Source organism: Macrotis lagotis, chromosome 3 (genome assembly GCF_037893015.1).
Source record: "Macrotis lagotis isolate mMagLag1 chromosome 3, bilby.v1.9.chrom.fasta, whole genome shotgun sequence".
NCBI classification, from domain to species: domain Eukaryota; kingdom Metazoa; phylum Chordata; class Mammalia; order Peramelemorphia; family Peramelidae; genus Macrotis; species Macrotis lagotis.
The window spans coordinates 242,751,826-242,765,345 of NC_133660.1; the positions used below are offsets into that span (position 1 = coordinate 242,751,826).

The window sequence follows — 13,520 nt, forward strand, 5'->3', positions numbered from 1 at the left end:
CCTTCCCTGAAGATCCTCCATGATGTCTACAGTTGAAAATGGGTTTCGATCTTGCCTTTTTTTTGGTGGGATTTATAGCTTTAATGTCTGTGTAGAGGCTTCAGTCAGCATTGTGTAGGGAAAAGCTCTGGGAGCCTACTAGCTTCTCACTGCCATCTTGGCTCTGCCAATTTTGTGTTCTAAATTGTTGTTGCCTTGGTTAATCTCTTTCTCTGCCAGGCAGTAGTATAATATAAGCTAATGGAGGTGGTTTGTATCACCTCTTCATTGTAGTACTTGATTAATACTAGTTAAACCAGTTAACCTTCCTTAGGAAATGATGGTAGTTCTTGTCTCCATGAGTCAATTTTTGTGTCAGTAGTAAGTAAGATTGGAACTGAATTAATTGTGCTCCATGTCTTCTCATTTTCTGTTCTAATGCAATACTAATTTTGCTCTTTGTGTTAGCAAGTGATCGTCCAACTGAATAATTCCCAGACAGATTCCCAGTCCTTTCCTATTTTTCTATAAAAATACAGTCTGTTTCATTTGTTGAGATGATATATGGTGCTCGTCATCTAGAGTAGCTTCCCATTTCTTAAAAAAAAAGTATTTGTATATCTGTGTGCTTTCTCCATAAACCTTTATTCTTTTCTTTTGAACTATGTTTTTCAACATTTTTTATGTTTTCTCATTTGTCCTCCTTTGTCTTGAAGTTACCTTATTCTAAAGTATATATTGATTTAATTTAGAAGAACTTAGCATGTTAGAATTTCTTTTATCTTTTCTTCCTCTAAAGCAGTTATTGGTGTTTAAGGAAGGAAAAGGAAGAATAAGCACCTACTATACAAATTTTATCTTATTTGATCCTCACAATAACCTTTGAGGTAGGTGTTATTATTATCCCTTTTACAGTTGAAGAAACTGAGACGAGGAAAGGATAAGTGACTTGCCCAGGGTCACATATCTAGTAAGTAACTGAGATTAGATTTGAATTCAGATCTTACTAACTCCAGGCTTAGCACTTTATCCATTGGCCTATTTATCTACGATTGTCTTCATAGTGTTTTTTTTTTTTTGCAAATGTTTTATCCCAAGTACAATAATATGTGATTAATTGCCCCATGTGATTTTTTTTAATTGTTACCCTTGGACTCACAATAAAATTATATTTATCTAGTCTTTTATTGCTTGATTGAAAAGCTGAGAGTCATATTTTCTGATTGCATCTAGAATGAAAATGTCAAGATTGATAGGATTTTCTTTTTGTAGTTCTATGCCCACTTACTGCTCATTGGATAAAGATTTCACATTTAGAATTAGAACAGATAAATTATTGTTTATAGATGGTTGAAAGACTGATCCTTATTATCATCAGCTTCCTTTTTTGTTCCTTCACCACCATCACACAGAAACAGAAAGATTCTCCCAAAACTGAGCGTCATTTGCTACTTTTTTGGTTTTTATGGCCAAATGATTGGTTACCAATAGTCCAGCTTACTTACAATGAACCCTTTAGTACTTAGCTAAGTAGGCTCATGGATGCTAGCTATAATATGTTTCTAGAACCATACTTGAAGTCATTGCTACATGGCAAGAACTTGCCAATGCCTATAATCCTCTGATAATTTTCAAGAAGCTAGGGCCATCCCAGATGAGTCATCAGGATATGTGTTTTCAAACAATTTTCTCTGCTCCCATAAATATTTTACTTCATTCAGAGTTTTGTTTTTTAAACAAAGCTTCATTCTCCTTCCACCACAACCACCACCTTAACCACCCCCATCCTCCTTTTCATTATTATTCACCTCAATTTAAGCCCTATAATTAACTTTTTTAACCTTTCTTTTTTCCAGTACTATTTATGACCCCAGTTTCTATCTTAAACTTTGAGATCCACATAATTGTTCTGTATACATTTCTTTCAGTATTCATTGATCTCCATTTTAATGGAGGGGGAAGGAGGTGGAATGAAATATCTTCTGCAAGTTCATTTTCTTGTTCACTAGTGTTTGGAAATAGTTTTCATGAACCTCATGATTCTTAAAATGTGTCTAGTTAGAATAGATACAGTTTGAAACCTATTTTTTTCATGTTCTCTTTTCCTCTTTTACTATGTTTCACCAAAAGGAAAGTGAAAGGAAGGTTTCAATTTTCTGCATTTTTTTTGTTAACTATATTCCATATTAATGTCATGGATAAAAAGAAAATAGGTCAAATCATAAGCACGATAATGTACTCTTTCCCTCTACCAGGCCTGGACCAACATTCTCTTTTAGATAATATAATGAAATGTAGCCTACCTATCCAGTGTCATACTTAACTAAATAGTACCATAATTAGTTATAGATAGAAGACCTGAATTTTTTATTTTCCTAGGTACTCCTTTAGTTTACACAACAAAGATGGTGGCATTGTTTCCTAGAGTCCTGCAGTACAGGACACATATTGTAGAAGAAAACAGTGAGGGGGACTCCTCAAATCCTATCAATCTTGACATTTTCATTCTAGATGCAATCAGAAAACAGGACTCTCAGCTTTTCAATCGAGCAATAAATATAGTTTATTATCAGTGAATTATAATATTAGGAAGGACAGTGATCCTAACCTAAGAGAATGAGATAGAGATCTGAGCTACCAAAATTCCTTGGAGCCAGAGGGCAGCATGGGGTATGAGTGAGAGAGGATAGGTCCAAGTTCTTGGGATGCTTAATGGGCCCTCTAAGATAAGTTTGGCCTAAATAGCATGGGGTAATGGAAAGACTCAGAGCCCTTGATTTTAGCTTTGAGTAAATCACTTCTTACTGTGTCTCCTTCCTCTACTGAAAAATAAGATGTTTGAACTGAGCAGTCTCTAAAGTTTCTCCCAGGTCTGATATTCTGTAATTCTACTTTATAATCTGAAAAGGATCTAACCCTGCTGTGGGCTTGTTTGTTACTAGATTTGGGATTCTGGTGGTGTTTTAGATCTCCTTACCCCTTTTGAATTTGATGTTTTAATGACTTTGCTTCTTTTCTTGACAATTTCAGAATATTCAATGGCTGACCAGAGAATGGATATTTCTTCTACAATTAGTGATTTTATGTCACCAGGTCCCACTGACCTCATCTCCAGCTCCCTGAATGCGACTGGAATGGATTGTAATCGAAAAAGAAAAGGCAGTTCAACTGATTATCAGTAAGGATTGAGGGTTTATTTTTTTTTATTTAAACTTTGTTTAAAAGTGGTCAGAAAAAAAAAATCCAGGCATTACTTTTTGTGAAATCTTGAAGTTGTGACCTTATTCACAGTAAAGGAAATTTTAAAAATCACTCCCCAAGATAGTTTTACATTGCAGTAAAAAAAACAAACAAAAAAAAGATTGTTTTTTCTTCTTTCTCATTGCCTTTTTTGGCCTCCTCTTTTCTTCTGTATAAGTTGAAAGAGGAGATTTAAAAGACAAATTCTGCAATTTGCCAAGGTTCTTCAGTTTCCTTCTAGAGCCCAGGACTTTATTATTTTAAGTAAAGTTCCAAGTAAATGTTTGTTGAATTGAATGAATGAATATGTCTGTGCATTCACCAAGTACATTGGGTTTTTTTTCTGCCTTCATACTTTAAAGTCATGTCTAAGATCATTCAAAAACAAATATGGTCATTTTGCTATCTTGAGAGTAGTATTAGAACACTGAAATTTAGCACTCAGACCACTTCCATTTTATTGAAAATATGATAAATGAGCTTGTACCTATTATAATGAGTACCATTTGTGTTTCTTTTCAGACTCGATGGCTTTTCTTTTGAGTAAGTAAATTTTCGTATTTAAATTTTTTTTAGTTCTAGCATACTCAGGTAAAAAATCTAAAGAAATAGAGTGAAAAAGCATTTATCATATATGGAAAAATCAGAGTAAAATATTTTTGAAATCTTAAGCTTTAATAAATTAAAACTTCATTAAGATTTTTGTGACAGCCTGTATTTGTTTTGTTTTTGATGAGTTCAATGTAAGATATTTGATATTAAATATCCATTTAATAGTTTAGGTTTCTTTTGTTTTTAAGGGAAGAAGAAAATTCAGAGTATTTATCCTCTAGAGCAAATGTTCTTTCTGTTGAAGAATTATGGTAGAATTAGGAGTATTAAAGTTTCTTTGGAGATATATTAGGAAATCTATATTTACTAAATTCCAGGTAATTGGAGGGGGGAAAACTCAGTGGAATAGTGAGTGTGAAGACAGTACCTCTGAAAGATACTGCTATCTTCTCTTCCTTAGAGTTGGGAATGCTTTGGTTGAGACCCTTCTCCCTGTTCATTCTGTGTTGTTGCCATGATTTAAATTCTAGATATTCCAGATAGGTCTATATCTACCTTGATGTATGTAAAGTTTTACCTCTGATGTTCCTTTCCTTGAAAAGTTTCTCTTACAAGAAGATGTCCAGAGAAAACTTGGATTTCTTTATTTAGCCCAACCTTGTGGGCAGAATGTTTTTCTCATGAGCCTTTGGAATCACTCGATGAGTGGTTTTTAGACTTTTCCATTGACCTTCAGAGTTCAGTGAGGCTTCCATAAGAATTCCCTAAAAGAAAAGTGGAGTCACAGCAGACATTGAATTTGTGTCTGTGTGGTTATGTTAAAGGCTCTTCTGTGATGCCTCTTAAAAGTGTATAGTTCCAAGACACACTGACACTCAATGCAAGAAGGATTTTCCCTTGTGAAAATTCAAATATCCAATGCACTCAAAAATTCCAAACAAGACTGAAACCAGTAATGCAGCAGGGCTTTAGGTCAGTCCCTCTGGTATTAGTACTGAAGTCTCTTTCCAATTCTGATAAGACATTGTTTTATCCTGCTTGACTGAATGATGCTTTGTATGTCACATTGTTTTCAAAGGAGAGTACAATAAGACACTTTACTAAACCTAAGTGTAATTTTTCTTTGATATGGAAGGCATAGCAGTGTTTTGGAGTTACTCCATATCATCACTTAGAAATATTCTTGGGTCAAAATTCTTCTCGGGGTTGAGGATATTGTGTAATTTGATTAGTCTCTTTGCTTGAATTCTGGGTAAATGGGAACTTTCCATATTATGAAGAAATACTTGTCAGTACTTTATTAAAAAGTTTGAATATTTTTGTTTTGTTTTCAGAGAAAGTATGGATACAGACAAAGATGACCAGCACGGAAGGTACATTTTTATTAATGTGTATGTTTCAGGACACTTGCGATTGTTATTTTTGTATGTTTGCATATAATACAGAATAATTATTCCCCTTCCCCCCAAATTGTGAAAGAGACAGTAATGGCTCTTCTCTCAGTCACAGTATCAATTCCTGGCATTGCCCAGGGGACAAGGGCCTAAAGGTAAATAAAGACAGTAGAAGTTGAAAAAAGAAATGGGAAAGAAAATGGTTGATTCTACTACTAATCTTCTGGACTTTGTGGGGTTTTTCTCTTCTAGGTTGGACTACCCAGACCAGCAGGGGCGAATCAGAAATGCCAGGTAAATGCCCAAACTCATTGCATATTTTACTGATGATGACTCATCCTGATGGATACCAAAGAAAAGATATCACTCTATATATCCACTAGGGACAAGGGAGGAGGAACCTGCTGGGCCTGTGCTAGGCTCTTGTCTCCAGGTTAAGTTGGCCCCATTTTCAGCTATCTGAGCAGGTTTAGAGGCTTGGGGGACTATATGGAGGCCACAGAGGATGTCCCAGAGCTAAAAATATCCCTGTGGCTTTAGCAGATTATTGATTGTTAAAGGGAATTTTAACTTGAAGGGCAAGGAGTGACCCTAGGCCTCCATTCTGAGCCAGAGCAAAGCTTTATTGAACAGGTCAGTGTTCAAGCCCAGATTTTGGGTGATGCTTTGCTGTTGTAATGAGACCAAATGGCATACCTCTTACACATGTACACACACAATCAAAGCTACTGCAGTTGTTTCCTGAAGTCAGTTACCTCTGCCCTGCTCATTGTTTGTAATAGGGGAATCTTTTTTTTTTTCTATTTCTTCATACCATGAATACAGACACTTAGGCTGTGTCCTAGCAAACAGGATGTGAAGCTGTGAAATTTGTTTGAACTGTGTCACCAGGGATTTTCCTTACTTTGTGTAAGTGGCAGAACTGGTGCTTCTGGTCCCTCCCGTATGGATCTTCTGTCTAGATCAGCAGAGCACGTTTTGATTCTGGTTCTGTTTGCTCTCCACATACAGACCCAGCCTTAGTCTCTGTTTGAGAACAGTTATAGAAGGATGGTGATCACCTCTCAGGGAGATAGTGTCTGCTAGCAAAGGAGATATGACCTGGAAAGGTAATGTTAGCGTTTATGGTGTTATGGCTTAGGAAAAAGTTTCTTCCGTGACACTGAGTGATTGGCATGTAGGTCATCCCGAAGGATAGTGATTTTTTAAAATAAAGCCCTAGGTCAGCTGTACAAACCATTTGCATTCAATAGGGTGGGGGTTGGGGGGTACAGCAGATGATGAAAGGATGTAAGGGTTATTAAACAGTGACTCATTGAATGAGTCATTGACAGACTATTTTTTAACTAGGAAGATACCTGAAATATACTTCCTAAAGAAAAAGTGAGATCTTTTTAAAACTCAAAGGATGGTTAACTGTGGAACAGATTCTCGACTAATAACCACTGTAAGAGTGGGAATGCTTTTCTTTTCTTTTTTTAAAAGGACAGAAAGTAAGAAATTGAAAACAGAGTGGGAAATATTCATATTACCATATTCATTTGAATCTAGGCCATATCATTAAAATGAGATCTCTTTTTGAAGAAAAAATACATTTACTTAGTATAATGTTCTGGATCAGTATAAATGAAAAGGAATTAAATTTTCAAAGAAGTGGAAGTTTCATTTATCTTTCCTGAGATTTTTTTCTCTTATAATAATGCAATGCCAATTGAATTTTCATTATAGTCATCATTTTGAGATGTTACTTTTGTGGGAATAGGAAAGGATGGATCTTTTGTATTATAATTATAAATTAAACACCAGATTTTAAAAAGTCAAAGTTTTTTTGGGGGGGTTATATGTGTACTAAATTAGTAAGATAAGCATAACAGAAATAACTGTCGTAGTGTTCTAGCTAATTATAGGACTATAAGATATGATACAATTAAAGCTTTATTAAAGTTTTTCTAGTAGTGAGCCAAGAAATAATATGTATGTAGAGCATTTTGCAAACCCTAGGTGCTATATAATGTTAACCATTACCATTATAGTCAAAGCTCCAGTTTTGGACATTGTGTAAATTCTAAATTTGTCATGTCAAATGACTATTTAAAGGAGATACATTTCTATTTTTGGCCATTTTTTTTCTGTGATTAATCATTTTTATGTTATTGCTTAGGGAAGCTCACAGTCAAATTGAAAAAAGACGCCGAGATAAAATGAACAGTTTTATTGATGAATTAGCATCTTTGGTACCAACTTGCAATGCAATGTCCAGAAAATTGGATAAACTTACTGTATTAAGAATGGCTGTTCAACATATGAAAACATTACGAGGTGAGTCAATTATGTCAGCAAATTTGTGTTTATTTTTCTTCTGTACCATAAAAAGCATATTGTCCCATATCTATCTAGAATGTTCCAAAGTATCTAAACAAATATTATCAGTCACAAATTTTCATCCTTTAAAAAAGGTAATGCCATTTTATCAATGAATGATCAGTTTCTACAACTGCATATTAAGTATACACTGCATTATAGTGGAAAGAATGTTGGTTGGTCTTAAAAATCAAAAGACCTGGGATCAAGTCCAGCTCAAGTTTTATTGAATTATAGAAACCACACTGGAATTTCAATTAGAAGAGCTGGGTTTAGGCCCAGCACCATCACTTTTTATAAGTTTGTGGCAAATTGTTTTGGCATCTCAGAACCTCACTTTTTTTCATCTGCAAAAATGGGTATAATACTTGTAGAGTTTTGGTCTGGAACAAATGAGAAGACTGAGTGACTATAAGTATTATACCTATATAGTATTATATAGATATAAGTATTATTCTCTTATTATTTAGGCCTAAATACATTTGTAATTTTGATAAATGCATATGAGTATAAAGGAATCCTTTCACATATATGTAGGATTTGGGTATCAACTAACATATACATAGTCTTGACTGTAGAGTTAAATGCATACAGAAATGAAATGTGTTATGTTGTTATTAATTCACAAAAGTACTACTCCAGTATCTCATCATTTCCTGGAGGTAACCTAGGGTTTTTGAAAGCTGTGTCAGATCTGACAAGTTTGGCCAAAGTGTAAAGCATTTGAGTTGTGCTTGGCAACCAACTATGTTTTGCTGTCAGATATCAACCTAGTTCATCACAAGAGGTTGGTTACCAGGACATGGTTTGTTGGTTTGTTTTTTGATGGTGGAAGTTCAGCTATATGGGATGGGAAGCTATATAAGATGGGAAAAAATAACAAAACTTCACTTCACAGCCCTCTTCAATTTTCTCATTGTAGCCATGAGAAGACACTAAGAATCATTTTTAGACTGTCTGCATACAATTGTTTAATGTTTGATTTTTTCTAATAAACAATAAGTTGAAATATTGTTGGAGAAATGGAACTATCATAAAGGCAAATAAAAAAGTGTGCAGAGTTGGTTTCATTTCATTGCCTTTGGGAACCCAAGACTTCATTTCATGATACCCTTGGTCATATCTCATCTTGCAGTGCTCATGAAGAGATTAAGGAAATAGACTGCCATATCTGCAGTGTATGCCCCAACAACCATTGCAGAGGATAAAGAAGTAGAAATACTATGAAGAATTTGATAATATTCTTCAAATCAAGTCAACATATAACTCGGTACATTTTAATGTAAATATGGGCACAGAAACAGACAAGAAATATATCAAAAAACTTGGTTGGGGTTTAAGAAAAGAAAAAAATCTGGAGGCTTATAGACTCTTCAGAAACCTGAATGTCCTGAATACATTCTTTAAGTAGACATGTTTGAGATTGATGAGCACCTAACAACATTATAAAACATTAAATTATATTGAAAAAAGAGTATAAAACATTAAATTATATTGAAAAGAGAGAATATAGATCATTATAGATTTGACAGTTATTTAAAATAATACTATCTGCAGTCAGGTTTTCTGGAGAGGAAAAAATAATCAAGTACTCTGCCAGATTAAAAAAAAAATCATAAAAAGGAAAGGAGATAATATTATGTACCTTCAGAGAAGCTTAAACCTGTTCAGTTTGAACAGTGTTCTAACTCCAAAAAGCAGAATGGACAAAGGAGAAATCGTTGGCTTTGATGATCTTCTTTTTCTTAGAATACTTCAACTGAAGCAAATGATCACCACATGGGGAGGCTGAAAGCACCTCAAAATGCACATGCCCATCAAATATTTGATCTTGCTATGTATATGACATGTGACAGTGAAGGGCCCCCTGGTTCAGAGTAAGAGTTTACCTTCAGAATGTTATAGAACATTAGGTACAAACAAGAAAAACTCAATCAACTTGCATTTCTGAAGTGCCTCCTGTGTGCCATGCCCAAGCTGAGAACTAAGAATACCAAGGGAAACAAAAGCCCTAGCTCTCAAGGAGCTCATATTGAAAAAACAAATATGCCAAGAGTCAGAGATATCAGGGGATCTGGAAAGGAGCTAAAGATGATCTGCAAAGGAAGACCACAGATAATAGAAAAGGAAGCAGAGATGTCAGCATTTCTGATTCAATCTGTTCTGTTCTCATCAGTGACAGATAGGGAAGTACCACTTTCGATTTTGCCACCACTGTCACAGGATCGGTCAGCATGGTGTACCCTCATCAGAGAGGGTGCTGCACTCTCAGAATCGAAGCAGCTCAAAGGAAAAATGAGATTTGTAAGGTTAGAATAAACATTCCAGATGTTTACTTGAACTATTTGTACCTGATCTGTAGTAGAGCCTTCCAAGCTCATAATGGTCTGATCAGCCACAGTTGGACACACTGTCATTTTTCTCTAACATAGTGATGTCATTTTGATCTTCTTCAATAACAAAGGATAATAACCAACCAGACCCAACCACTCTTGATTCTGCCACTCACTGTAAAAAAAAGGTGGTGGCTTCTGCAAAGATAGGAAGAATGCCTTAGCCTGGCACATATGCAATGGGAAATCAATGCAAGAGACAAGAGATGGAATAAGGGGATTGATTTTCAAGATAAGAGAATGGAAGATTATAGATGGTGCTTTTACAAGAAATGAATGGCCAAGAAGATGCAATTAGGAAATTCTATCTGAGTAGCTCTTCTTTTATGAGAATGGTTTCTGTGCACATATAGAGGATCTTTGCTGAATACAGGAGTTGAAAATGAAGTCTTTCAAAGATCTTTTTTTTTTAGTTGAGTACACCTTTATAGTCACACAACTGAGAGACTTAGAAGATCTTGCTGTGTCTGTTAGTTTAATAAAAGCATTTGACTTGACAGAACAAGATGTTGCTTTTATACTTATCCTTAAGGTGTCTCTCACACATATGTTAAAATAGTTTTGAAATCTGACAGATGCAGCTCTAAAAATGTCTTTGTTCAGTGACTGAGTAATAATATCCAGTTAGGCATAAAATAGAGATATATATTTGGCTTTATATGCTCTAGTGTCAGGATAGATGTTCTGCACAAAGTTTAAATGGAAGGATTCCCTATTAATAAATAGTGAATTCTCCAGCTAAACATTCATAGATGTCAAGATGATAATTGAAGGCAGCTTTGAAATACCATAGGCCTCTACCATGAAATACTATAATTACTTTAAAGACATTGGTTTAACCATCCACACTGGAAAAACAATGTGGATGGAGTATATATGATGAAGTTAAATTGTGACTTGAAACAGGATAGATAATTCATTATGTGTATATATATATTCATTTAACTTTTTTCTTTAACTTTTAGAGGAGCTATATGTCTATATCTATATCTTTATCTTCTGATGGAGTGAATACTCACATTGATAAGATAACAGATCCATAATCTATGCTTATATTGTAATTAATAACACACTATTAATCGCATTACTTATGTGTGAGTATACAGTCAAGGTAATATGTATATTAGAAGATACAGTTGATACCATATCATGCATATATGTCCATATGGATTACTCTGCAGATGCATTATGAAAATTAGAAATGTGATATACATAGTGACAGATAAGGAACTTTGATTTTCAGGAGAAAATTAATTATGATTCTGATGAGCAATGGGTCTTCATCTTTATAGTTTCTCTTGAATTTTATTTTAGCAAGAATGGGCACTAGTATTATCTTCCTAGAATTTTCCCCCAAATAATGCCTCTCTTCGTAAAAGAAGTCATATTTTCTTTTCTTTTTTTAAAGTAATTGTGAGAAAGATGAGAAAGCAGAGAGGTAAAGTGGAAATGGCATATCCAAACCAAAGGAGAAATCTCTACGGTAGTATTTAAGGCTAGAAGTCTCTTAATCTTGCTCTTAAATTTTTTCTTCATCAGTCTTCAGATGTAGGAGTAAATTGGGAGGCAGGTTCCATTGTGTAGACATATGGTTGCAAACATGTATATTTTTAACTTGAAAACACATAGAATTTTAATCTAGTTCAGTCTCTTCATTTTATCAAAAAAAAAAAAATCCCAGATAGGGATCTATAAGATCTATGGAAGGAATCAAAGAAATCGTCTAGTGACTAGTCCCATCCTCCTCATTTTACAGATGAGGAAAATGAACTCCAGTTCATTCAAGTTACTTAGTCAAGGTCACACAGACTGCAGGATCCAGGCACAAACTCTATTAGTTTTCTAAGGTATCATAGCAGATAGAAGTGGGCCTGAAACCCCTGGTCCCTTGGCTTCTAGCTCAGCATTATTTCCAGGTTACTAAATGGCTGCTCAGCAGCTATTTGAAATACAGAACTGAATTCTTGCCCTTTTTTTGCTAGTAATTGAAAAGGAACTAGTGTCTTCTATTCTGCTTTCATGTCGATGTTTTAAATTTGATAGAAGATTGTGTAATGGGGGAAAAGATGTGGGAGGAATTTTTAGAAATAAATTCTCAGCAAGTGAGAAAGAAAAGAGTGGAAAACCTGAAATTATGTTGCAGAGACACCAATCAATAGAGTTCTTCATTAATTGATATCTGTTTTCAATTCAAATTACATATATATATATATATATACATATATATATATATATATATATATATATGTATATATATATATATATAATATCCTTTCCTTTCCATAATTCATGTTGGTTCAATCACACTTTTCTTTTTCAGTATTTATTCCATTAATCAGGTAGTAATTCAGGGTCATCTAATAATAGTGGTGATAATAACTTATCTCTATTTTTCTTTCTTTTTTTATAAACTGCTGACTCATTCTTCCTGAAAAAGTTTAGAAGTGACAGTATCTGGAGACATAAGTTCTGATTTTGCTCAGGGACTTACTGGCCACTGCATTTACCAGGGAATACATCACTCTACATTGCCTGTTATATATTCTCTTCATTTAACTCTAGAAAGAGAGACCATTCTAATAAGTTTCAGGCAGTGCCCCTAAATTAAGGTGATAATTGGGTGAACTATATCTTCCAGGAAAAGTCAGTGATTTATTGAAGAACTATTTGTTTTTCTTAACAAAAACAAAAAGCCAGAATATTTGGGGGTTTGGTAAGCAAAAAACAAAGTAAAACAAAACAAAACCAAGCCTAATCTCAGCCAGTCTGCTTCTAGAATCACTTGAATGACCAAGAAGAAGAAAAGTTCCAACTTCCCTTAATTGTTTCTCAGTTTTCATTTAAATGAAAAAAGCACTTTTCTCTCCCCTTCCTCAAGATCCTAGAGCACAGCAGAATTTACTTTAAATGAATTATCTGGTATTTTCCAAGACCAAATTTAGCCCAATTAGAATAGAAAGGCTTACAATTTCAGTTCCCTTTGTGAAGAGAGTCATTTCCAGAAGGTTTGAATAGGAATCTTTTAAAGCTAGAAATTAGTAAAGTTTCTCTGTGTATTTTTTTTAAGAATATGAACTGTTTGGTTTTTTTTCCCCTTCTAAGGTGCCACCAACCCATATACAGAAGCAAACTACAAACCTACTTTTCTGTCAGATGATGAACTAAAACATCTTATTCTCAGGGTATGTTGAGATTGCTTCTCACCTTTTCTACCCCACCCCTCAAATCAATGAATTATTTACCTTTATAACCTTCTGAAATATAACTATATATAAAATTAGTCTTCAGGAGAACATAATGAACTGATTTATTATTCAGCTATTAATAAGCTTCTTTTCATGCCCTTCAATATCATCCTGGTATTCCCTGTCCTAAGGGAATTGTTTGTTGTTAGAAATTATTATTAGTCATTAAGATGCTAAATTTTTAAAACTGGAACTAGTCATTAATGGGGTGTGTGTGTGTGTGTGTGTGTGTGTGTGTGTGTGTGTGTGTTGTGTTTTCCCAAATGGGGACAAGGAATTGTCAGAATCTTTTTTTTAAAACTACTCAACAGTTGTTTCTTTTTTAAATGTAGATTTGGGTCAAGTCATAAAGTAAT

At 34.3% G+C, this 13,520-nt stretch overlaps 1 protein-coding gene across 4 annotated transcripts in view; it reads left to right on the forward strand.

The window, feature by feature from the left end:
• Window positions 1-13,520, forward strand: part of BMAL1 (basic helix-loop-helix ARNT like 1) — a 104,313-nt gene that overhangs the window by 57,967 nt on the left and 32,826 nt on the right. For 3 of the 4 annotated variants that reach the window (XM_074230337.1, XM_074230338.1, XM_074230339.1), the window contains 6 exons: window positions 3,010-3,157; window positions 3,742-3,762; window positions 5,106-5,144; window positions 5,418-5,459; window positions 7,327-7,484; window positions 13,022-13,101. In XM_074230337.1, the coding sequence (XP_074086438.1) occupies window positions 3,010-3,157; window positions 3,742-3,762; window positions 5,106-5,144; window positions 5,418-5,459; window positions 7,327-7,484; window positions 13,022-13,101 (488 nt within the window). Of the gene's footprint in view, window positions 1-3,009; window positions 3,158-3,741; window positions 3,763-5,105; window positions 5,145-5,210; window positions 6,275-7,326; window positions 7,485-13,021; window positions 13,102-13,520 lie in introns of those variants that run through there. The other variant, XM_074230340.1, reaches the window with a different exon arrangement.